Source organism: Rhyacophila brunnea, unplaced genomic scaffold (assembly GCF_057557595.1).
Source record: "Rhyacophila brunnea isolate RB1 unplaced genomic scaffold, BYU_Rbru_1.0 scaffold_7, whole genome shotgun sequence".
Lineage (NCBI taxonomy): Eukaryota > Metazoa > Arthropoda > Insecta > Trichoptera > Rhyacophilidae > Rhyacophila > Rhyacophila brunnea.
Window position 1 is genome coordinate 30,010,001 of NW_028233339.1, and position 27,793 is coordinate 30,037,793.

Genomic DNA, 27,793 nt, shown 5'->3' on the forward strand with positions numbered 1-27,793 from the left:
TAGCCGACGTCACGATCATACAAAATGTAGTCGTAATGTATTTGCACCAGTAAACCATTTTAAGGTATTTTTTTTCTCTTCATCAAATATGTATTTATCAATTCTATTGAATTTTCATTATTTGAAAGTTAAAAATTATCAGAAACTGAAATGTAAACTATCTCTACCCACCATTTTAAAATACGTAATATTTAACTTAGGTCGCCCTTTTCATAGTGGACTGTAATTGATTGGTGGAATAATCGTGATGATGGATGTGTATGCTGGAAGGGGTTACATGTAAGATGCCAGGCACTGACCTTTTATGATGTTTCCATGACGGCTGCACTGGACACGTTTGTGGTATGCACATGTTGACTCAACTAGTGCTTGAGGTTCAGAAATAGTTTGGATTGTAAGTGTTTGTACCCACGCGGTCAATGAATGACTGACGTTTTTATACTAATAATCGGTCGACTAATAATCCGTTACTGCAATGTGACATTACTGAGGATTTAAGGTAGAAGGGAAGAAAGGAATAAGGGCCACCATAATTAGTCCAAGCAAATTTATATCCCAAATATTGTAATATCGAATATTTTGTAGAACTTTAATTATTAAATTAATGTATATTACTATTTCATAGTATTAAAAAATATATCTAAGGTATATAAGTTGACAATTCTATAACAACGTTGAATGTTTTATTAGGAAAAAAATATCTACCGCAGGATGTGCATAACAATGACAATTTTTACCGGGAGATCATGTTCCATAATTTGATATTTACAAATCTTTTTTGATAATTCGTCATTATCCTAGTGGTTTAACGTTAATCACAAGCAAATCGGGTTATAAAATTAATATCTATACGGCTTATATGAAATAAATAATCATTAGTAAAGTACGTCTAATAATAATACAAGTTTACATACGTAATTACCATTATTCTACTATGCTATTTCTTATTCAGTAAAACAAAAAATATGCAAAAATAAAAATAGATACCATATTTTTTTATAGTGAAGAATGTTGTATAAGAAAAAAATATGTCAAAGAGTGATGAGATATTTCTTTTAAAATATGTTTATTTTAGGTTTTGTTTTCTCTTTGTGTTAAGAAATATTTTTTCTATGAGAAATACATTTAAATACTGCCAAAGACGTCGTTCAAGCTCTAAATTATTCATTTGAAAAAAATATTCCCTCTGTAGAATAAATATTTCAATTGAAATGAATTCATTCGTTAACTTCTAACGAGCACCAAAAGAAATCTTTCTGAAACCTCAAGCCTTTTGACGGTCACACGCAATCTAAAATAAATGCAGTTGATTTTTTTTTTCATTAAAAAAATCTATTATTTTATCTTAATAGGTACGAAAAAATATGTTCAATAATCAATTAATTCAACTGATATGATAATAAAGGCGTTTAAACAATATAAGACAGACAAATAGTCACAAAAGTAAAAAAAAAATACGATTTCAATCTGCTACATTTTATCTAGAGTTTCATTATATTTATTTTATTAACTTTACTTATATATTTTAAGCGTAGCTGCTGAAATAGTAAAAATAATGTTTATTTAAGGGGGATGCTTATGCTATCAGAGGCGAAAAGAGGCACCTAACGGAATAATACGAAGCTTGCAATTTGAGATTTTTTTTGATAATTTACAATTTCAACTGTAGTAATTAATAAATATGTGTCTGAAAACACTAAAAAGATTTTTTATTTTTTTTTAAATTTAAAGATAAACTGGCAATTGTAAAAAAATGTAATAAAATGTGAATTCGCTGCAGGGTCAAATCTTATTATTACATTATATTTTATGGCCATATTTATTACTAAAATTTAGTTTATTAAGTTTAAAATTTTATGTGGTGTAGATTTTTGACTAATTCATCGTTTTAATATTTTATATATATATTTTAAAAAACATCGATTTTTAAAAAAATATAAATGTGTATTACTTGAAATCCTTTTTATTTATATCAAATTTTATTTTAGGCATTGTCACAATATTGGAGCTCGAGTTGATATAAATAAAAAGGATTTCAAGTTATACACATTTATATTTTTATAAAAATCGATGTTTTTTAAAATATATATAAAAAATATTAAAACGATGAATTAGTCAAAAATCTACACCACATAAAATCTAAAACCTAATAAACTAAATTTTAATAATAATTATGACCATAAAATATAATGCAATAATAAGATTTGACCCTGCAACGAATTCACGTTTTATTACATTTTTTTACAATTGTAAGTTTATCTTTAAGTTTAAAAAAAATTAAAAATCTTTTTAATGTTTTCGGATACATATTTATTAAATAATACAGTTGAAATTGTAAATTATCAAAAAAAAATCTCAAATTGCAAGCTTCGTATATTTCCGCTAGGTTCTCTGCTGGCATGCGTCTCCCCCTTAAGGATGACCTTTTTGCTGTTTAATTTATTCAGACTACTTTTATTATATATTTTTTTTAAATAGACCGCGTGCCTATGCGGTTTATATAATAAAAACTAATGCGACCAAACAGATTAATAAATATAATTCCGATTGGCCCAATACACTACATTTTGATGCAGGGTTTTGAATGGGTAAGTATCCTGCAAAAATTAACCACACATTATAGACGTGCAATAGTTTGTGATGCAACTTCAAATGCACAAATATTGAATGAGCGTCAGTGCATAAAACGAGAGCATTGTTCGTATGAAATACAAGCGTATTCTTAATACGTGTTTAAGTTTATCCCATATTCTTCCATACTCGAGATCGGTTGCTTATTTCTCCACAACCGTTATGTATTTCAGTTCCCATTATTTAAATGCATTCTTAAAGTAGGTAGGTACCTACATTAATAAATTAATAAAAACAAAAATATTTCAAGTAAGTCTAACTTATTTATACAGATCCTAATTAGAAATGAAATATGTTTTTACAATGATGAAGAATAAAACAAATAAATTAAATAAACATAAAAATCAACCTAACATGTTTGAGTTTTTACTCATATTACTAACAAGGATATCATTGTTATTTTCAGTATTTATAAACAAAGTTTTGCTCCATACTTCATACAGGAAAAATAAATATTTGCAACAATTTGTTTCAATGTATCTAGCTTTTAAACTTGTTTTCCCGTGGGATACAAAATGCATTATGTTATTGCACTTTGTATTTTCAGCGTTCCTACTACACTCGAGTTATTTGAACAACATTATGTACGTTCACTTATATAAAAATATCCAGAACTTTTTAATATCATGACCATTTTCACGTTGTTATGTAATAAGTTAATTTTGATAATTATAATAATAAGAAAATACTTTATAGACAATTCAATCATTTTAACTTACAACGCGTGACTTTTGATATACAGGGGAATGATTTTTGATATACTTGAAATCCAATCATGAAAATCATCATGCATCGTATAAATATCATTGAAGTCTTTTGCAAGATGTATAACAAAATATTTTTTTCTATATACAAAATAGATAAACAGTTTAATAAATAATAGTATCGATCAAGGGTACTTGATTTGATTTTTATTTAAATTCTAATTGATTTTAGTTTTGTACTATACTATTTGAGTCATTTTTGTGACCCGGGTTTCGTCAGTCGGCATCTTCAGACATATTATATGAACTCGTCAATGGTTAATGCAAGGTTAATACATGAACGAATCAATGTAAATTTACCATTGTTGTGCACACTATTGCCTGAAGATACCGAAAGGAGAAACTGGGATCATAAAAAACAACTGAAATATAATAGTACAAAATTTAAAACAATAATTAGAAATTAAATATTCTTTTAACTAAAAATTTTAATTTAAAAAAGTCAACCGAAGGGGTATTTGCTATTTTCAGTGAATTCTCGAATAGAAATATATTCTACTTAGGAAAGTTGAATTTCAACGTATTTTTTTAGAAATCGTGAAAATTGTAAAAATTAGAGTTGATGTAAATTAAAATTACAAATAAGTGAAAATTTTGATTATAAAGTAATAATGATATGATAAACATCTTATAATTATTAATTATTGCTAAGATTTTTATTGGGTAAGTATATGATTTTGAGTCAGTAAAATATCCTCTACCGTTGCAAACTTGGCGAAGGGGTAATCGGCTATTAGAATAAATATGTTTTTTTTTGTTAATACTTAACATAATACTCAATGATATACTTCCTTGCATTTCCTGTGTTACGTACGTATTAATTTATTTTATATCCTTGTACTTATTCTTTATTTGAAATCAATAATTGTTATCTTGTAATATCGAATTGTAATTTAATCCACGAAAAAGTAAAAATAAATGTCTTAAAAACGATTTTCTATTAATTCACTAGAGCAAATTTATGACTATATTGTAGTTTCTAAACCATCTCTGTGATACTGTAGGTATCCAAGTTAATTATTCAGATTTACATATTGTTAAACATAGATAAGTCATAACTGTTAATTTTCCTTGTTAAACATTCTGTAATCGTTTGGTTTTAAAACTAAAACTGTTATTATTTTATCACCGTTCTCTCCTCTGTGTGCTTTATTTTTTGTGTGGGTAATTTCTCTAAAACTTGTTATCAGTGTATAGCACATCGTATAACTGGTTAATGTTAATGTGACAGATAAATACGGCGGTGGTTAATTAATATTCAGTCACTGTGGCCATTCGCGACGGTTATTACCAACACACATGCTTTGATTAAGAAGCACGAACTACGGTTGGATTTGTCATCCACATTCAAAATTGTCTATAACTGGGTAAACATTATATGCAAATTAATTATAAATACAAGCGTTGGTGTGATTATACGGCTGCCGGAGTTTACGAGTTCTATGTTTAGACTGCATCTGTACTATTATTTTACTAGTGAGCTGGTTAATTATTATACAAAAACAGTGTAATGACTTTTATTATAATTCATATTTTTTATAAATATTTTTTTCTATTCTTAAAGACCAAATGACACAATTAATTACCGGTTAACAAATACATAACGACATTATTATATATATTCAACGACGCAATCAATAAGTATTATGTAGGTATTTAGTTCAGTATTATATTATTAATAATTTCATTATAATGATCACAATATATGACAACATAAGTACAGGTACCTACAAAAGATACATTGAGTAGAATTTGATACTGTGGTGGAACAATTATTTATTGAGTAGCTAAGAAGCAAAAAGGCCTCTGTTAATTGTTTAAATGCACAACAGGCACTCTTTGAAATTCTCCAATTAGATCAAATAACTTTTATATTTACATTTAATTTAAACAATGGTCAAATCAGCTCATTACATTTTAATAACATAATATAATAACATATCTCAACGTATCAATGATAAAGAGATTTTTTTTGCTTTTGACATTTCATATATTGCGCAGAAATTTAGCAGAGCTAATGTGAGTATAATATGCTCCATTAAAATCTAATTTAAAATTTTATACAATAGACTTAAAAAAGAATTATATTGAAACGTTTTTTTTTTTATATGAAAATATATACTTTTTACAAGTAACAGTACAGTCAAATCATAATACATATTATGCTTGGCCATGTAACTGATAAAAAAATGTATACATTTTGGAATTTATTAATTAATAGCATTACATATCTTAATGTACAATCTATTAAATATACGACTATGTTATATTATATTCACATTCACAATATGATAATCGTTTAAACTCGTAATTTTCTGCAACAGACAATCTAATTATATACTTAGTATCTTTAAACAAAGTCTTACTTTCTACACGTTTCTGATTTTGAATTTCAACTGTCAAAAAGGGCTACGTTTAAATTATTTTGGCAAGCTCAAATTTCGTTAGGTATATTATGTAATAGCCAACAAAAGGACACCATAACTAACGAGTTTTATAAATGTGTGGTTACTAACATATTATTACGACATTATTCATTTCACAGATCGCTAAAACATATTGTATTAGTAAGTAATCAATAATAATTATTGTGTTACAATAATATTATCAATCACCCTCTCTATATATTTTAACCAATAGCAATATAATATTATGGTTTAAAATACGAGTAATAAAAATTTATTTTAGATCATTTATTACAAACCGCAATGTTATTACTACGATTATTCTATATTAAAAAATACAGTCAATTGATTTTATGTATATTTAAAGTACGTACGTATACTTAAAATATCATGAAAAGATAACGAAAGGAACGATACGTTAATACAGAGAATCAAAACGCAGATAGAGCTTTTTAACATGGTAAAATATAGAAAATTGTAACATTTTAGATACGTGACGTTTGGAACAAAAATTCCAACTCTCGCAATTCAAAACTTCTAGATAATGAATGAAGTTCAGACAGAAAATGGATATCATGGATAAGCAATCTATGGACTTAGTTTTATAATAATACACTGCTGTTATTCCGGCCAGTGGACTCAAATATGGTAATTGCTTGATCATTGAAAAAAGGCGCTCGAGAATGTTTATAAAATCAATAATTGATATTATAATATTTCCGTATATCGTAATAAAATTGTATGAATATAAATTAATTTGAAACTTCTCCCCTCAAGTGAAAGTTGTCGTGTTTTGTTTTATATAAACTGATAGGAAATATCCATGATAGATATTCGATGATAAATTCTTCACAGAGTATCGGCTGAAAAATGTTACCATATAGCTTATTTCTACGAATTTCATTTAAATTAAATTGATTGACTGTTTGAGAATTTTTAAGAGAAATTTAACTGTTTATGAAGTGGTTGACATTGTCGATAATTTCTTCCATTGACGTATTTTCGTGGTATTTCTAATCATAAAACTTTTCCAAACATATTGTGTAGTCAAGTGTTCGATACAAGACTATGTATATATATATTTGATTATTGCTATATAACTATCCCAATCAAGAATCTAAAATATATTTTTTCTTAAATTATTGCATTTTTTTGTTAAGAAAATTTATTAAATTTTTATATCAATTTGACTAAAAATAAATATTTCTGATAATAATTAAAAAGAATGTAATAATAATTGTTTAACTATTGCTTATAATTATTAGTAATATTAAAACATTATATAATACATAATATAACATAAAGGTACATTTCTCTTGCACAATAAATAAGTTATCTTAAATTTCCCCAATTACATTCGTCCTCATACATAAAATAAAGTGTTTCGCTAGGTACCTTGAGAGTAAATAATTACAAGATAAAAAGAACTTTTTATATATAACGTTATTAAAATTTCTAGTGAATTATTATGCTCAATATGCTCAAACTTGAAGTAAATGAAAAACAAACAAACAAAAAAATATAGAATACTGAAATGACATTTTGATTTCCACAGTAACGCACGTATATATTAATAAGTTAGTTGCTAGGACCCCAGTCCCATAGCAACCAATAATAGTCTTTTACTTTTTACGGATTTTTCTGATATAACTTTCCATACAAAATAGAATTAACCGAAAATGAATTCAATTTCGCTTAAAGATGGCTAAAAGTATTAAAAAAATGCATTGGCATCGTGTTCTGATGTATTTTAAAAGTTTAAAATGCTAGCTAGTCGGGAAGTTAGTTAAAAATTGATTGCAAGATTTGTACTGGACCATTAACCACCGGACAAATAAGAATACGAGCTAATAACAATGTTGTTATATAAAATATTGTGATATATTGTGCAGTTCTCAATAAAGTATCGTATGTTTATTTTAATTGTATAATTTTCAATACAGTGTATGATGTGCTAGGATATTTTTCCCATAATTGGAGTAAAAAAAGCTTCGTGAACTTGCAACAAAAAATATTAGTAACAACATAACATTATTTATGTCTAATACCTAACCCTTTGTTACAGTTTCCCGGCCGGGGGAGCTATGGTGGAGCGGATGGGAACTACCAAGGTGGAACAAGGGGCAGATCAAGGGTGAGTTATTATTCAATACCCGACAACGGGCACCATTCCGTGGAAAACTTTTATGAGAAATATCTCAACACCATTTTTACTCTTTTCACATATATTGAAACTAATCTCAGTACTATTATTTGAGATAATTACTGGTTTTATTTGGAATAAAGTGTTATTATTATGGATAAAACGTTTATCAGTCATTCAATTTAAATAAATTAGTTATTAAGCATTAATAAAATACGCCAAAATTTGTATTAAAATAGTAAAAAGTTAAACAATATGACAATATGAAAGAAAACAATATGAAGGTATTAGAAGCAAAGATATCAAATCTCCAAAGGACTATAATGGAACTTTATTGCATTTGCTTCTAATAGTCTCATATTACCTTTCATATTTTGTTTTGGTAAATGTGCCGTAGAGGTGGATATGAGATTTTACAACTTTCTTTTTAGACCAAACCAAACCTAACCTAACTTAACCTAACATAACCTAACTTAATCTAATCTACCCCAACCTAATATTACCTCATATAATCTTAGTTTGTGATAATGGTGTATCAAATGTATGAAAATTTCCAATTTTCAATTAACGATTATTGAATCGAAAAGCCGATGCGCCGACAGAAAAGGGTATTTATTATAATAGTCTACGTGGAATAAACTATTTTCGTAAAAAAAAAAAATTATAATAGCTCGTGTCTACCTCTGCGGCACAATTACCTTTGTTTTGTATACAGAACATATTAATAATATAGAAATGCAACACCAGTCTCCACAGACCAAAATTTGTTTATGACTGTCATTAAGTTACCAACATTGAATGCACATTTCGGATACGTGGTCAACCTTAATGCAAGTAGATAGGTATCACTACTTATTTAAAATAACATATTTTTTAACAACCGTTAAAATTTATCCCATATTTCTTCACATTCAAAAATAAAACATTACTACTACCACACCCATAAAAACGCACTTTCCATTATGTCTGTATTCCCTGGCTTTTGTTTGTATATAATTTATTATATTATAATATAAACTTTAACGTTTTATTTTTTTGATTAGATTTGTCGTTAATAAAATTAGATAAATGTCCAACCTATAAAACAGTTTGATTCATAATTCCGTCCAAGATTTAAATTAAACAATGTGAAAATATCTGGTGTTGTATGAGTATTTCAATTATGAATTTTGAACAATACAAATATAATCAATAGTTATCGGGCTATAAATATTACAAATGGAAAGTATTTGTACAATATAATATAAAATAACACTTATCTATTAATATTTTTACAAGTATTAAACAGAATAATACTTACTATTAAGTAATATTACAATTAATCCAAAATGTGTTTTGTTTTATTGACGTAAACAAATATTATGGGAAATATTAATAATATTTCAACGAATTGAATTTCATAAAAAAGGTAATAAATTTATATTTTTTCACTTCATTCATTACTGAAAACAATAAAAACTTTTGTATTGAAGTTATCTAGAAAACACTTAATGATTTTTCTTTTCATAGAAGAAACGAACTTGCTAATTAGCAAGATTTGGAATCCAATTATTTTGTTCATGATTCATTTGACTTTCTTTTGTGTATATTAATTGTTTTCACGCTAGAGTAGTCGAGGTATTTTTTAAGCGAAATAATTAAATGATTGAATGCCGTTGTAAATATATAGAAGATTGAAACAATGATAGCCATCCTTCGTTTTGAAGAAGGCACACGAAGAAGAGGAATTAATTATGACTAATTTAATTATTTACGTATCACTGGAGTAAATAATAATTATAAATTTAATTAGGTAATATTTAATCAACTGGACACAATTTTGAATCATTGTTCTTTTCTATAATTAAATTAGTTAAATATTAAAAAAATATAATACCTATAATGACTTATAATACATACTACATAGGTACCTACGTAAATATTGTTAACTTATATTATTCTTCACTTCTTAATAAATTAATACCTACAGTTACATTTAATTCTTTTACCATTAAAAATAATTATATTATATATTATACAAATAAAAAGTAATGAATGAAGGCACTTTATATGTTTTCTCAAATTATTTAATACAAAAATCACTGCAACCGTTTTAATACAATGTATCACCTTTTCAGTTTTGATATTCTGATATTCTATAATATGCTTCTAGGGCTAGTTTTTTTTACCTATCAATTGAAGGTACAACCATATATTGTGACAATTAATTGTTAATCAAAGAACACAATGTAACTTAAGAGTATGTTTGCATTTTAATAAGTTTTAGTTTTAGTGCAAAAAAAATGACAATTAAAATTAAAACAATTTTTCTTCCCCTTTTCAAATTCGCAATTTATATTAATATAATCAATTGGTCAAGTGATATTTTAAAATATCGACATGAAGCAAATACTATTATAAATAAATCTTGCGAGAAATATGATTTCCATGACCTCAAGATAGCCTGCCATACTTTATAATATGTGTTATCCAAGGCTCCCGACGTCGGTTATAATAAAAGTATATACAGTTTTGATGGCACATATCCACCTCACGGGAGGTCGTATGGCCCCGCATGTGATATATGTACGTCGAAATGTAGGGAGGAGAGTTCAACGACGGGAAATTGAATTCCGAAAGTAATTTCCACTGGAAATTTTTAGAAACGTCCATATTTCGCAAACTTTATTTAACCTCCAACCAGGAAACTTGACGGCAACATGTAATGCTTTAGGCGACAACGTCGAAACACGATGTGAATATTTATTTTTGCGGATCTTATTGTGTTATAAAACCTGTTGACACATGCTTATTAATGATATTATGACATACGCATATACAACTTTACATATTTTTGTATTTAGATTCATTTCAATACAAACAAGCTGGTCAGTATAATAGCTATACTTATATGAATAAAGCTATTTTTGTACATCTTGCATTTCTGTATAACGTCATCAATTGACGTAAACTGTACAAAAAAATACAATAGCAATTACAATATATTTGTAGTAAGATATAGAATTGACTAATATCAGTGAGATCTACAAGATATCAAAATATATTTGCATAAATAAGCTGTGTTAATGTATGATTTGTTCATTGTTTGACTATTTTTAAATGTTTAAACTTGCTCTCCTGAACAATTCAGTCGGACATATCATGTTTTGCCACCTAATACAGATATTACGATAGCTGTTAGTTTTCTGCATTCAATCAAACTTGGTTTAAGGAAAAGTTTATCTTTGCTCGCTTATTTTGTGTTTTGTTTATATTACCTAAATCTAAAAGTTTAAAAATAATAAAAATATAATAATACAATTTTTGAAGCTTTCAATGTTGTTTGTTACAGTAATAGATTTTTAGGTTTTCATTTAGCGTGTTGTTTCTTCATTCATTCCAAATGCCGTTCTCAAGATAAAATAATATAATTATTGAAGTTAACTGTTAGATATACAAATTCCACGTCTAAGTGTGTTGACAAGGGGTGTGTTTGGCTGAGAGCATATTATGTTTCCTAGAGAAAATTAAATGAATAATGATTTTTTATGGATTTTGGAGAAAATATTATTGGACATTAAGTATTTTTTAAATAATTTAAACTCCCAGTGCAAACCTGTCAGATGTAGAACTCAGGTGAGATGCCGTTAATGTATCTACAATAGCAGCACTCGATAGTATGCGTTATTAAAATATAATCATGCGTAGGTATGTGTGTATAAAGTTTTATTAAAATACTCTTAAAAAAATATACGTATAATTATAAATTTAAATTTTAATAAATTTTATATGAGAAATATGTGTTGGTCACAGCATTGTTTTTTTAGAAATTATTTGTATTACAATATTTTCAAAGGTTTGTTTTCATATGAAAAAAAAAATCTTGATAATAATTCTATAACGTTCACGCACTTAGAAAGATTTTTCGCAAATTGTTTTGCTACTTGGTAAATGGGACGAATAAATTTCCATATTTTGTACAGAGAATCTTTAAAAAAATGCGAAAAAGAAAGCTTTTCAATCAAATGAGTGCGGCGCAAATATTCATCTGAAAATACTCAAAAAATAAAAGGACTGGAAAATTTGAATAAAAAAACGTAACATTATTTGCCCTTTAAATATTCAAATCTGAAAAAAATATTTTCTCGATACGCACGCTTAAGATGTATATTTAAATCAACAAAACGAAGACGCGCATATAAAATTATTATACCAGACGAATAGATTCATACAGTAATTGCACGATAAAAGAAAGCAATAAAAATCTCAGCAGTACCTATGTATTTAACATTTATATATTATTTATCTAGATACTATAATATATAAAGCTCGCCGTAATTTAAAAAAAATATTTGTATCATTATAATTTTTACAAAGGTAATTAATTATTAACATTACAACTAATATGTTGGTTTTAAATGTGATATAATTATTTTATTATAATATTCCTATGTGATGATATTAATATTGAATTTTCTCAATGACCTATTATCGTGTAAATAATAATATGTAAATAATTGGCACTTATCTCAATTCACTTTGATATTGATAAATTATTTACACTTATATTATTTAGATGGATTAGACAGATTTGTTTTTATACAAGGTAGATGCAAATATTACAAATAAATATTGGGTACAAAGTTAAAAATTGTTAATTTCTTTTAATTTTGTATGAAATATAAAATTATTTTATACTTGATTTTATGCCGGTGGCTACTGTCTAAGATAATCTAACAAAGTATTAGTCATATTATAATAATTCATCCATTTTGTAGATATATATAAAAATAAGGAAAGATAGTCAAGGACCAAATTATCTGTAAGTTTCACATTTTAGATTCATTTGTGGCAAAATTTAAAATTAATGTAATATGCGGTTCACCTCGATAAATACATCCTTACGTTAGTTTTGAAAGCCAAAAATTGTTGTTTTTAATAAACTATTTATGGTAAATTTTGGATATAAAAGTTTCTACGTATAATTAAAACAAGCAAAAAGTCAGATCAAATGGCTATTTTAGTATTTACTACTTTACCAAAAGGTTCATATTAAGATTACTTATCTAAGGTTACTAGAGTAATATAATACTGTTTCTCAATTCATCAATTCTGTTTTTTTATCATTTTATATTTAAGGTTGTGAAAGATGACGTAATTTTACATTAAGTATATTATGTTTCATTTTAGTGCTTCAGTAGTGCGAAGTAGTGCTTTCGTCGGCTTTATTCAATTAAACCGATTGTCCAATCAGACGTGAGAAGGCTTTGGCCTGACGTAGATCGATTTAAATCTGAGAGTGGAAGCTGTATGGGTGGACTGGTAAGAGCTGTAACACTACGACGACGCCGTGCTGGTTAATTGGCGCCCGTCCCACCCATCGTGCACAACATGCCGGGGAGAATTCGATGACTCTCCAATACTGGACTTGAACATAATTAGAATCGTTAAAGAGAATACTTCTTTAATTACGAATATTGTATTCTCCTTGGTAATCGTGAATACTTGGATCGCAAAATGAATAATTTTTGAAAATAAAATATAAAAAAAATTCAAACCACTAACCCTTTATATCGTTTAAAGTCACAGAAAAGTCAAAAAATAAAAAGATGTTGAAAGAAGATTTATCCTACAGAATTAAATCAATAGATATGACAATGGTCACAAAATATGTTATAATACACTGTCGATGTAAATCAATCGTAAACGTTATAAAGAAAGTCTGCTTATTACAACGTTTTTATTAGGTCGTATTCTTGTTTGTCCGGTGGTTGTTTATCCAGTACAAATCTTTCAATCGATTTTAAACTAACTTCCCGACTAGCCAGACATTTTAAATTTTTAGAATATATCAGAACACGATGCCAATGCATTCTTTTAATACTTTTAGCCATCTTTAAGTAGAATTGAATTCATTTTCAGTTAATTCTGTTTTGTATGAAAAGTTATTTCGGAAGAAATCCGTAATCCAATACACTATTATTGGTTGCTATGGGACTGGGTCCTAGCAACTAAATTATTAATATATACGTGCGTTACTATGGAAATCAATATGAAATGTCAAAATGATATTTCAGTATTATTTCTATCAAGTACAAATTTTTTTGATCGTTTAAACTAGTCAAGTCAAGTCAAGTTTATATGATTCAACAGAAAATTTAAAAACGTTGTATATAAAAAGTTCTTTTTATCTTGTAATTATTTTTATATTGCATCAATGTTAACTTAACATAATAATATGAAGTTGAGCATATTATTTGATAAATTCTGAATTAAATGGAAATCGATAAATTTTATATTATGCTAAATCCTTACTATTTTAATATTTTTTTATCACCGCATTAGCACATGTGAACAAAAATATTATTTTCTGAGTATACATAAAGTATTCAGAAAATCTGTTGCTGTTGATAGTATTTAAAAGACATATATACTATATAGTTTAAATGGAATTATTATGCATAATGTCAGAAGTTTGAAGACAGCTGAATAATATTATGTAGGTCCGGTAGGTAGTACATTATATGTATATATTATAGTTGATCGGTATGTTGATAATTAAATTTGTAGCTTTTTCATAAAATTAATGCATAGATACCTAATACAACATAATAAATAATAATGTAGGTACAACTACTAAATAGATAAAAGCATATTAAAGTGTCTTGTCTACTTTCTCTATTAAATCGGTACGTACGTCTTTTCCTTTGCGCAATTAATTCAACCGTGCGGCGTCTAATCCTCCCGACGGCCAATTGGGCCGGCGTCTAATTAGGCCGGCGTCCAATTGAGCCGGCGTCCGATTGTACCGGCGTCCGATCGTCCCGGCGGCCAATTGTACCGGCAGCCAATTACTGGAGGCCTATCGCCCAAGGCCAGTTCGCGGCGCCAAATCGTTCTAAACCCATCACAACTCACTAGCTTAAAAATCCTAATGTTCTTTCCTTTTAATTATAAAGATGTACAAAAAAACAGTTATTCCCAAATAATTTAAACTGAAAAGATGATTCTTATAATACGTTATTTTTCTTATCATATTATAAAATTTTGCAAGCACATGAAGCATGGTTAAGTTGGTAAAATCCACATATATTAAGATCGCTCAGTTACCATTTCGATTCTCCTACATACGGAACGATAGCCATTTTTTGTGTTCAATGTGATTACTTACACAAGTGCGGTTATAAACAAATTTACATACAGTATACATGATATTTTATATAGGCTTATTATATTTATTGGCTGATTATCTCCTCATCGTGACGGATTATCTTTCCATACGCCCTACAAATTGGCAAATAAATGTCATAGCAGTAGTGTGAAGTTAACTGCAATGCAAAGTTGCTTGTAGGTAATTTCATATGTAGATAAATGGTCTTTTTTTACTTTAATTTCATACATTTAGACTCTATTTATCTATATATCGATCTATCTAATTGGTACAGTGCCCGTCTCTGAAATTGTTGGTATGAATTCGATTCCTATCTGGCGAAGGTTATTCGTTGTTTTTTGTTAAATACGTATTGTAGCCCAAACCATGAACCTAATAATGTTCATTATTCCTAAAAAAATAGGTCTGATAATATAATCTGTATAAGAACCCTTAATAAAATCTACAAAATACTCTAAATAATCACAAGTATGGAAAACCTCATCTCTTTTTACTTCCAATTGTTTTTCAGGATATTGTGTATTTTAACAATTTTATTATTATTTCGTCGTTTGAGTTAATCAATCTACTTGTTTACATGGCACAAAGTAAACGCAGTCGTCAATACACAAATACAAATAGCTACTATCCAAAGAAACAAAACACAATTATTATTTCTCAAAACAAAACGTCAAATCTGCCAAATCTTTGTTCAAAAATTGAATCGAGTGGGCGGCTGTTGGGCAATATTCGAGCGGGAAGGGAGAGCTTTTAGGCAGACCTGACGACCCACGGAGGGCGGGTGAGCTTTACCAATGGGCAGAGCGTGAGAGGTGAGATTGTACGCTGCATTGATCACTGTCTCGGCCCGACCGATCAATTTATAATGCCCACCGACCGTCACTATTGCCGTGGCCACAATGAATATACAGCGGGTTCAATCTCAGAGTGTGGAAGCTTCTAATAACCGCGATCGCCTATCATTTGATCCATGTTTTTTATTATTATCTAAAGATAAAATATAAAACAAATTTTTATTTTATTGCCAATATCTATTTGATTTAATACAGTATATTTTTTGTTGAAAGGCCTTGAAGAAAATATTATTAGATTCAACCAATATTTTCATCAAACTTGAATTTCCATGCTATGAATAAATGTTATGTAACATTAAATAATCCCATGTAAATATTTCGTGCACGTGTTCAACGTTCTTTGTTGTTGATATTTTGTTATGTTCATTTAATCAGAGTTTTTTAATATTTCACTAGCATACATACAAAATATTTTTAAAATAATTACAAGTATCCTAGAAAACAAGTTTATTAGGTACCTACCTAAACCAGACTCTATTAAAATAACATATCCATACACCATTAATTCATAATGACGTATAGTATATCATTCAATTTATTTTTCTTGTTAATTTATTTAAAAACAGACTGTTTCATAGAAATCATACAAAAAGTTCTGTCAAAAAATATCTGTTGGTGTATTTACCTATTTAGAATAATTAATAAATATTTTCAGATTCAAAATTGAAGCTATTAATTTCAAAGTCGGTTTCATCATTATATTATAAAATCAAAAATTATTAATTCCAAATCTGTTTGTAAGTAAAATAGTATAAAGCCATACGTTGATGGCAGAGTCAGTTATATTCATCAGCAGCCATTTTTATAAATTTCGACTAACTTTAAACGTGGTTATTTATTAATTTGAATAACTTAGTTTATTTTATTCGCATCTTCGAATATTGTTTGCTTATAATATTATATTTGCAATCTTAAATATGTTTGACAATTTTTTTTTTGAATTTTCACAAATTGGCGAAATATGGAGAATAACTAATAACTTCATATTTTGTTAATTTAATAAAAATAAAGTAGTAAAACCGCAGTAGTTTCGTAAATTATATAATTTTAAAATTCTCCAGAAAAAACATTGTGTTTATTCAGTACATTTTAAATACAAACATACATTATAATAAATGATCACAAAATGACGTCTAGTTAGTAATATCAGTATCACGATTTAATTATTGCAATAACGTCCGCTTTACTTTTAAAAAGTTTGATAAACTTTGAGCTCGAAAATATCACATTTAATTATCATGAGTCATGAATGGACCGATAACTCAAAGAACAAGACCACTAAACCGAACCGTGAAATATGTTTCTAGTCTAATATTTTTAAATCTTGTGTTTATTCTGTATTTAATAAACAAAATAGTAATCAAAAAAATATTACTACCAAGTCTTCTTTACTTTTGTATGCATTATTTCACACATATAATTGCCTATGCAGGCGTGACATATTCATTCTTTCTAATTTGTAATATTTTGTAATTATAATATATATATATATATAAATATTATTAAGTTGGGTTACATATATTTTACGTATGATCTTGATTTGCAATAATAAATGTAAACCTTATTGGTTATGAATACATTTGATATTTTTATATCGTGAAAAGCTGAAAATATATAAAGCCTAAATGTAAATTTTTACAAGATAAAATCAACTATCCCATACATGAGAGTTAGTAGGTTATTGAAATATTTTTTTTGTTGTCATTCAAAAGTTCTATCCATATTTGATGTTGACGTTTGAAGGCGAATATACAAACAAGTATATTTATGTCCGTTTTGTAATCATAAATCGAATGTGTATTTGACAGGCACTGACGAAGGAGTACCTACGCACTTCACCATAAAAATATTCCCCCGAGAATTTGATATTTACTCTGACGCACTTTGATGTGTCAGTTTTGACATTTTGTATATTTTAGGTAAATTTTAATTATATTTTTTCATTAATAACCGATAACTTCTAATTTCAAATTGCTATAATCAGAATCATTAGGTACAAAAGTATATTATATGGAAATGCTGCATCTTTTTCCTCGTCATTATTTTATAAAAAAAAAGTTAATTAAACCACCTTTACTCCTTAGTGTAGTATATATGGCTTTTTATAGAGTTAAAGCTTTAAAACTTTTACGGCTCTACGTGCGAGTAAGCTTCTAAGATTCATCATGTGACAATCCAAACAATTCAAGAATCCAAATGTATTACGTACACTCTACGTCTCGTTAGTGCGTAGCATTCTTGAATATGGGTCAATTATCTGGTGTCTTTATGAGGTTTTCTATAAGCTTATTTTAGAACGCGTCCAAAAGAAACTTCTTCGATGTCTTTATTTTAAAACATTTAACTATTTTCCTTTCAATAATTCATCAGATGATTATTTTCCGACTGCCTTTCTACAAGACATGCTTGCTTTTCACTCTCTTGAATCTTGTTGGTATATTCTGCTCTTGAAATACTTTTGCCTGTTATCGCGAGGGATGGTTTCCAATCCTGGTGTCCTATTGAATTTGAATTTACATGCGCCTGTCAATAACCTACGTGGTCGCAGCCATGATTTATTCTGGACTGGAACCGTTTCTTCGTATCAAGCCTATCAGGTACCATTAGCGAGGGGTGCAAGATTAGTAAATGCGCTCCCTAAAGACATAGACATTTTCAATGATGTACTTTGCATTTTGTTTTTGAAACTATATTTTTCTGTATAAAATTGTACTTAAGTATGTTTTGATTTTTTTGTCATTATTATTATTGTTATTATATATATATTATTTTTCTATATTCTCTTCTCTCTTGTGAGGGTAATGTTTGACTTATAATATAAATCTCATGTTGTGTACGTCTTGAATTTAAATTTGTTATGTCCACAATGTTTTGTATTCTTAAATAAATAAATAAACAATCATTTATTCCCTACATAGATTAATTTATTGAATAATAATTAAAAACCATTCGTGTAATTCAATATTAATTTAGGTGCTGGATATTGAACGTTTATAAATTTAGTATACTATATATTAATAATAAATGTAATAATTCATTAATATGCAGTTAGCGAAATTCAAGCATAAAATAAATCTTCGGACTGAAAAATATATGAAGCTGATTTTGTCTCAATATACACAAGCATTATGATATTATAATTTAATTCTCTAGAATAAGTTATTCGAAGGTATTAAACATTTTCATATGTACGTAAGTCTTATGTTTCTTGAATAAAAAATATAGTGCCGGACAAGGTTCAAACCTGCATCCATCGTATTTCGGCCAATATTCATTGACCGATTTAACTACCAGTACTCTACCTAATTACAATGAAATTAACTAGTAGTCGTGCAACTGACTCCTTAAATTTCATTAATAATAGGTATCGGCTTTTGTGGTTTTAATCAACGTACTTACCTTAATTCCTAGTCGGCGGCCAAATCCATTGAATAAAAAAATATGTAATTTATTTTTGTATTTGTTTCATGTGTATTAAATTTTATTTATTTTATAAAATACCTATATATATACATATATATAACTATAATAAAAAATACCAATTAAAATACAAACATACATTTTTTTGCTGGTGCTACTTTCTTAAAACCTATAATACACACTTTTAAGAAAACAGTTAGGTCGATTATTTTAAAACGTATAAGTAGTTTCTTAATTATGCTTTAAGATGATTTAATTATACAATTTATTTCTCAGCTCCAGTGATATTGTCTTTATAATCACACTATCAAGTATGTAAAGGTCTCTGATGTGCCACAGGTCGCAAATCTTGTAGCTTTATAGATTGACTGGCTAAAGTTGTAATTAAGTGCCTCTATCAGTTACCACCTATGTAAATTTTGAATCTTGCCTGTACCTATCCCATGTATTCACAACAGTATCTATTCTAAATAATAGCTATCACAAGATCATTCAGTTTCACAAGAGGTAGAACGACTAATATTTGTATATAATACGTAATATACATAGTATATTATAGTAGTGTGTTTGATATCAAGTAAAATGAGAATGTACGAAAATATGTTTAACGATGAAAGTGTTAGTGTAAATGTTAACTTAGAATCTGCAAGAACATCAATTGCTTGTTATCCCTAGATTCTGAACTAACCTGGTATTGGTAATTCTAATTGGGCTGGAGTTGGAAATACATGTGTTTAACCAAATCGCTCGTGTATTGATAAATTTCACCTACGTGAGGATGAATATTTATGTGAATGTTCTTTTATAAATTCTTAAAATAGAGTCTACTAAGCTCAGTCGGCGTATGTAGTTGTATGTACCTACTCTATATTTTTTTATATACTCTTAATATTCATTTTATAATATTTTTCTAAAACTGCTTCTATTTCTTGGTTTTTTATGAAGTGCGAGTCTTAAATGCATAATTTGTAAATTTCACTGTATTTAAATAATAAACTATTTCTTTTATTCATCGAATAATTCACAACATTTCAGAATGTTATGTATGGATATGCATTAGATGTTCTCACATTATGTATGTTCATTGTTCAATATATTACAGAATATTATTACAATCTCAAAAGTGTGAATTATTCGATGATAAATAGAAAATTCGAAAATAAATAGTTTAATTAATTATAAGAATGTCTAAGTACGTTAAAAAAACTAAAATATTGAAGTGATCCGTGACGTCGGTTAGTAATTAAGGCATTTAATTACCTAACTTGATTTGATACGATAAGCATTTCATGTAAACACTTCTTTTAAAAATCGTTGTGATTAAGTAGAATTCTTTCTTTTCTTTCGACCATGTCCGATCCTAATAGGATCATATGGGCCTCTACAGAGTATAGGTTTGTATTGACAGATTTTGTTTTTTTTTTACGATAAATGGATGTCAACCACTTGCTCAACCTATTAGGTCCATACCCTGACACACACAAATTGAAAAACAATATGTATACTTGCCAGACCCGTAGTTTAATTGTAAAAGTATACTAGCATGAATCCAGCGGTTACAGATTCTAGTCCCATCGAGTATCGTATTTTTTTCTAAAAATATTTTTTTTTCTAATGGGGATGTTTTCAAATTATGTATGTTCAATATTTAAATAAAAATATTTGGATTTGAATTTGAATTTTAAAAAATACGACAAAGTATATAAGGAATGTTTGAATGCCTATAAATCTACAATACATAATGGGCTTTTTCGCGGTTATTATAGGTGCATTCCTATTGTAATATCAATGTTTGGTACTATTCGGTTATGAGGAATACAGCGGAAAACACATTTTTAAAATACCCGATATACTGTATTATTTGTTAGTTTAACCTAACCAAACCTAACCTAACCTAAACTAATCCAAACTAACAAATAATCCAGTATATCGGGTATTTTCACAATGTGTTTTCCGCTGTATTCATCATAACCGAACAGTAATGTTTCATTTCGGGTAAAGGTTGATCACATTTTAAAGTGTTCGTTATATCTCCATATGAATTAATAAAGTATAACCATTTATTTATGACAAATTAAGTTACATGGTAGATCTTGGCTATGTTTTCCTGTTTAATAATTATTTGTAGAATATACCTACTAATCATATTGTTAATCTAAAAATATGTTGAAATATTTGCAGTTTTGCAATGTAAAATTACAAAATTAGTGGGTACCTAATTATTGGTATTGGTAATTTTTCTAAAAAATCATTTTCATATAGGTAATATTATAATATTAGCTCCATCTATAGTTTTTTTTCAACGTATATAATTTTAATTGTAAATTATGTATAAATAAAAATATATTATTTAATTGGACTTGGAGTATTTATTCGTTCCTAAATCGATGTATTTTATCTGCCTCGGTAGATTTTTGACGAAACATCAATAATGTTCCAGTCAAACATGTCAAACGTTTACTCTGAAGGACGGACCCATTTTCGAAATATAATATTATTTCGTCCAATTCAATCATGATGCCATTTAGTAAATCAAGATGGAGCGTAGGCCGGAAAACGTTGTGGGTCAACTTCCGTTTCCAGCGTTCATATGCCCCGCGCATTTGGCGAGGGGGAAGTACCTACTTCAAATAGAATTATCTCCGCTGGGAGCGTGTGTCGATTCTATATCACGCAAGTACAATAACCCTCAAAAAAGGTACTGTGTGAGATGACAAATTTAGGACTGGATTCCCCGTCGAGCGACTGATGCGCCCGGATGATTTTGCGTATTTATATTATTCGATATTCTTATGCAAATATGACCAAATTAGCATATAAAAATGACAATGACGTTTAAAATAAAATTTTGCTTAAATACTAGTAATACAATTCATTAAAATATAATATATAATATCTGTTATTAACTCATTTAGTGTTAACACCGCGACAGGCGCGTTTGGGGTCGTTGGTCATTAGATATAATTAACATGTTATTTAAATGTGGTAAATAAAAGATACTTAAAAGGTTAGCAGTGATTGTGATTGACATAATCAATTTTTTACGTTTAATGTAGATGATAGATTTTACAGAATCTAATATAAATTCTTGGAAAAGATAATCTTTTTTATCCGTTCCCTCATGGCTGAGTATTTTGACCATCTTGAAATACTGTCACCACAAGACTTTCAACCCTTCTCAATCCTCTGCATCTCTCAGGATAGAGTGAAGGCTACCCCCAGTCAGCTCTTTTTCTCGCCCCAGTGCACCAACGCTTTTACTCTGCTTTGCCTTTTCTGTAGGCTACCGAAAACTACCAGTCTCTCCAAGCTATCCGGTCCATGCCGAACAGTATGTCCAAAAAACGGCAGAATGCGTCTCAAACAATTTTTTGAGAGCAATTTATTTATCTGTTGTCTCAAAATGATTGACTGGTTCGTCCTGTGCTCTGTCCAAGAAATATTTTATTTCGTGCTAACATTACATTTCGACAAGATCAATTGCTTTCCGCTCCCTTGCCTTCAGAGTTCATGATTCGACACCATACAAAAATATGGAGAACACCTATGTTTGTAAAAGCATCATTTTTGTGGCAATTGAATATATATTACGATACAATAAAACAACGGGACACTAAACATATCGTACACTGAGATCTATAGGGTCATAACTGCAAATAAAACCAAAAATGACTTATGAATGTAGTTCGACCGAAAAAAAAATATAATTCTATATGGCATTAAATACTACTTGGAAGCAGTGGCCTCCTACATAATTGTGTCTATGGTTATTTTATATTTAAAATTTTAATTTAGAGCTATATAGAGGCATTATCTTACATGAGGCCCTTTTGTCTAAAAAATATTTCATCTTTGGTACAATATTTATTGTGCTAGACCGCCTTTTTCTTCAGCAGTCGACTACAATTAATTAAATTGTACTTAATTATTTAACATTCAAACTCAAATTACTCAAGATCATGTTATTTGCAGTTATGACCCTATAGATCTCAGTGTGCGATATTAATACAGTGTAAATTTTAAAAAGTGCAATCCCTTTTACTGTTCACATCTATGGTTGTTTGTTATATAGGTAGACGGTATAGTTTTAGAGAATCATTCATTTGGAGTAGTTTAATCTTCTATCATATATCTATACAGATCTAATCATTGCGAATTCCTTTTATGTAGAATTTTCCTTCTTCGGTAGAGATTTAAAACTTGTAATGGTTGATGCAACAATTGCAATATGGCTTTATCACCTGTCCATCAATATATAAATACATATAATATATTCTTTAGTATCTATTTTATACTTTTTGACAATCTGTTATTTTTTTATGTCTAAAATATTCAATTCATATTAATGTTTACCTTAACAGAAAAATAACCCATAATAAATTTTATCAGATTATGGTTTGTATGAAATTTGTTTTTAAATCGTTACAATAATCATAAAAATACCATTAATATAAGTATCGTGTTTTTGTATTAAATATAAATATATTTTTATACATTAACAAATAATGCATTTAAAGTTTACTAAGCTGTTCTAAGCCAGAATAAAACAAAACAAAAATTCTCTGTCAAAATGTTAATCCACTGAAACCGTGTGCATTGCTTTGACCGTATTAAAACCCGTGAGTTTATTTCGGATGAACAACGGAAATAGCCACTCTAATATATGTAGGTATATTGTTAATTTCCAGTGTACCTGGTTCTCTTCATATGGGATATAATATAAATTGTACAGTAGTATTCCACTTATAAATACACAAACCATATCGAATTCAAATTTAATACTCCATATCGATATTCTACCTTCGCTTTACCTTATTAAATAGCTTTTGCTGTAATAAAGTTTCTCGACAAGTGTCTATAAGAATTCTGTGCACGTTTCCTGCTGTGTTCTCTTTGCATGTTAGCCATTCCCTGAAGCCTCCCATAGAGAATGCATGTCCGGCAGATACTGCCTTTGCTACACTCCTACAGGGAGAATCGCACCAAGAGCGGTTAGGCAATATTTATGAGCTTTTAGTATTGCGACAGCTTTCGATTCCCTCTTGTAGTGTGGTTATCTCTTGTTTTGTTATATAAAATAATAATAGGTTTTTTTTCTATAAATATAATCGTACTTTATTATTAAAAAAAATACAAATATAAATTATTTCTTAATTTTGAAATTAACAAAATATTATTAATCTTAACGCAGTATAATGTGAGTTATGATATTCACTTCTTAGCAAATGATATCGGCATCCACACAGTCGATCTGAAGAGATTTATAACAAGGAATAGCTGTTAGTTATTCTCCAATTGGGTCCCAGCATTGAATCAAGTACATATATATTGAAAACACATTATTTTTTTTGACCGACGATGAGTTCGAACCCGTGACTCACGGCCTCGTATTTATACAAAAATGGTCGTTCTACCCACTTGACTAACGTAGGCGTGAATTATACACGTCATATTGTATATTATGGAGTCTCTCGTAAAAAAATGTGAAAATATATAATATTATGCTTAAATAAAATTAGTTTTATGTATGATAAGTTAATATTTGATTATGTATACTTAATATTATTATGTATCTTCAAAATTCTGAAAAAAATATTATTCACAGTAAATTATCCTAAAAATAACAAAGTAATATAACATTTTTTTCAATATTTTATTACAAATATTTCTGTTATAATTTGTCCTACTATTAATGATGCGATGGTTAAAAGTTAAAAGTATTCTTTTAATACAAATTCGGAAGCATTATAGACACTGCTATACTGAAAATTATCTACTACTATTATAGCTATAATCTCATAATAATTATCATCACTAATGTTCAGTAAATTAAATGAACATGAATATAAAATAATATATATACACAAATAAAATTGATGGTGCTATAAGGTACAATTTGGTTTTTAATAAAATAATTGCTTTAATTCAAACCATTGCGTTTCAAGCTTCATTTACCTTAAATGCGTTTTCATTAATTGCGGTTTTCAAAGATAATTAATAAACGAGTGAGTTTTAGAACCACTCATGCATTGGTAATTTATTTTTAGCCAATCAAAAGAAATATTCAGAGTTAATATTATATATTATGAAATCAACGATAAATATATTAGGAGAAATATTTTCATAAAAACATTAATAGCTACAATTCAAATACACAACAAAGCTATACTTGCATAATCGATTGATCTTGTTTTTTTAAATATAATTATGATGTTTAAATTTTTTCTAGATATTATTACCAAAATATATATTACAATTTGTTTAAATAAAATATTATATATTATAAAGACGATTATGAAATAAGTGTAAATAGTATTTTTTTTTCTTTACAGAAAAAAATATTACTAACAAAAATTAGATCCTGAAGATTGTCTAAAATAAAAAAATAGCTTATAGAAAAGTAAATATTTAGTTCCATTATATATTATAATAATTGCATGCTTGTAATTTTTCTCAGATTATTATGTAATAACTATAATAATATTATAATGGTAGGTGTTATATATTAAAATAAATATTTCAGGTTATCAACTCCTTCTCTACTAATTAATTATTAAAAGATTTATTTAACCTAATGTTGAATATTTCTAAGGTTAAATAAAATAATGTTAATATAAATTTAATACATATCTCGCCAGTACAAATAATACAAGTATTTATTTTTAGTTCAAATTTATTTTCTCCGTTTCCAGGATCCCGGGACCTAACATCAAATATATACAAATTCGAAATCAGGAAATTTTGTCCCAGATTACTATCCCTAGATGGTATTAACAATTCAAAAAATAAGCATTCATTTATACGGAGGAAGATAAGTTAGCTTCTCTAAAACATCTGGGATAAACTTTTTAAAATAATGGAATCAAATCTCTTTTGTATGTAAAGAGTGTGCCGGAGTAAGTTGAAGTCAGGCAAATCAAGGAAATCAAGAGGCATTTTTCGACCGGGGATAGTCTCGCCCATTTATGATTCAACCCCCTCGGATGGTGCAGTCCCGTTTTCCCGCGGGGGTGGTTCATGCCTGTAAACTTAATCGAATTTCTTTGTCACCATTGTTATTTAGATTGCGGGGCTGGTAAATAAGACGCGGCCCGACCGAACTCTCCCGTAATCCTTTGATGAAGTATTCCGAAGTATTTTGAAAACATGGTGACACAAAACTCGGAAAAGTTCGAATGGGAATAATTCTTTTGTACCTAACAGATTAATTATTTATATGGTTACATAGTTTAAAGCACATTGTATACATACTGAATTATCTACTAAGTAGTAATTTTACTTGACCATAAATATTCACATTATTAAACTTTCAATATTACCTATATTGTGTATATTTTTTAATTTTTTTAGTAGATAAATAATGCACATTATATACAAATGTAATATTCCTTAACAAATTTTAATATAAATCAGATTTTTTTGTTTGTTTTATTCAGGATTTTTTGATTTATTTATTGCTTTTACGTAGTAACTCAAATAAAATTTGAAATGCATTATAATTGAGTTATTTCACTTAATTATTTTAAAAATATGACTGCTATACTAGGTATATTATCTAATATTATTATTATCTTAAGGGATTTTAGAAAACGCACTAACTGCTCATTTAAATGACATTTTATTGTTATTTTTACATATTCACTTCGATCTGTCCGCCACCGAATTATCTACCGATTGAATTGAGCAGGTTTGAGAAATATCCCATAAATCCTCAGAAATACCAATGTAGGTAAATATTTTTTTTAAATGTGTGTACCAAGTGGGAGATAACTCTATACTCATTGAATTCCGGCGAATAACCCGCTCAAAATATTTTTTCAAATAGATATGGTTCTGAAATGTTCCAAATCATGTACGTGTATATGTTTAACATGTTAAACACTTTTAACGCAAATCATTAATATCAATAGTCTTAAAAAACGTATATGATATCATAATATATAATTTTTCCCATGGTGCTCCTTATGAAGTGAAAATAATTGTAAAATATAGTCAAAACAATCTTAAATTTCTGGTATTACTTGTTTTTTATCTGTCGTCTTCTTAACCTGTCAAGAAATTCGATAACAGCGCATAACTATGAATTAAATTGATGCTTTGATCTAAAAATATTCCAAAGTACTTCTCTATGACTACTTATTGGATTAATATATTATCTAACTTGCTTCGTGAACATCCTGGATTTGAGCGATAACTAAGTATAGGAATATTCCGTTATACTCACTTGCTTTTGGTACCAACCTGGAATACTATTTATATGAAAGGTTAAATTTTACTTTACCAATATCATATACCTACTTCAAATAGCTACTTATTACTAATTTAAGTGAAGCATATTACCTTATCAGTTAACTTTCGATTCTCGCCGGCAGGAAGCAGTCAAAATTATGTTATTCATCTCACACTATCTACTTTCATCAGAAAGA

The 27,793-nt window shown here is 28.0% G+C and overlaps 1 protein-coding gene across 1 annotated transcript in view; it reads left to right on the plus strand.

The window, feature by feature from the left end:
• mmd (disintegrin and metalloproteinase domain-containing protein mind-meld) overlaps positions 1-27,793 on the plus strand; it is a 572,581-nt gene that overhangs the window by 356,030 nt on the left and 188,758 nt on the right. The window contains exon 4 of the mRNA XM_085957408.1: positions 7,866-7,934. Coding sequence (XP_085813534.1) covers positions 7,866-7,934 — 69 coding nt within the window. The remainder of the gene's footprint in view (positions 1-7,865; positions 7,935-27,793) is intronic.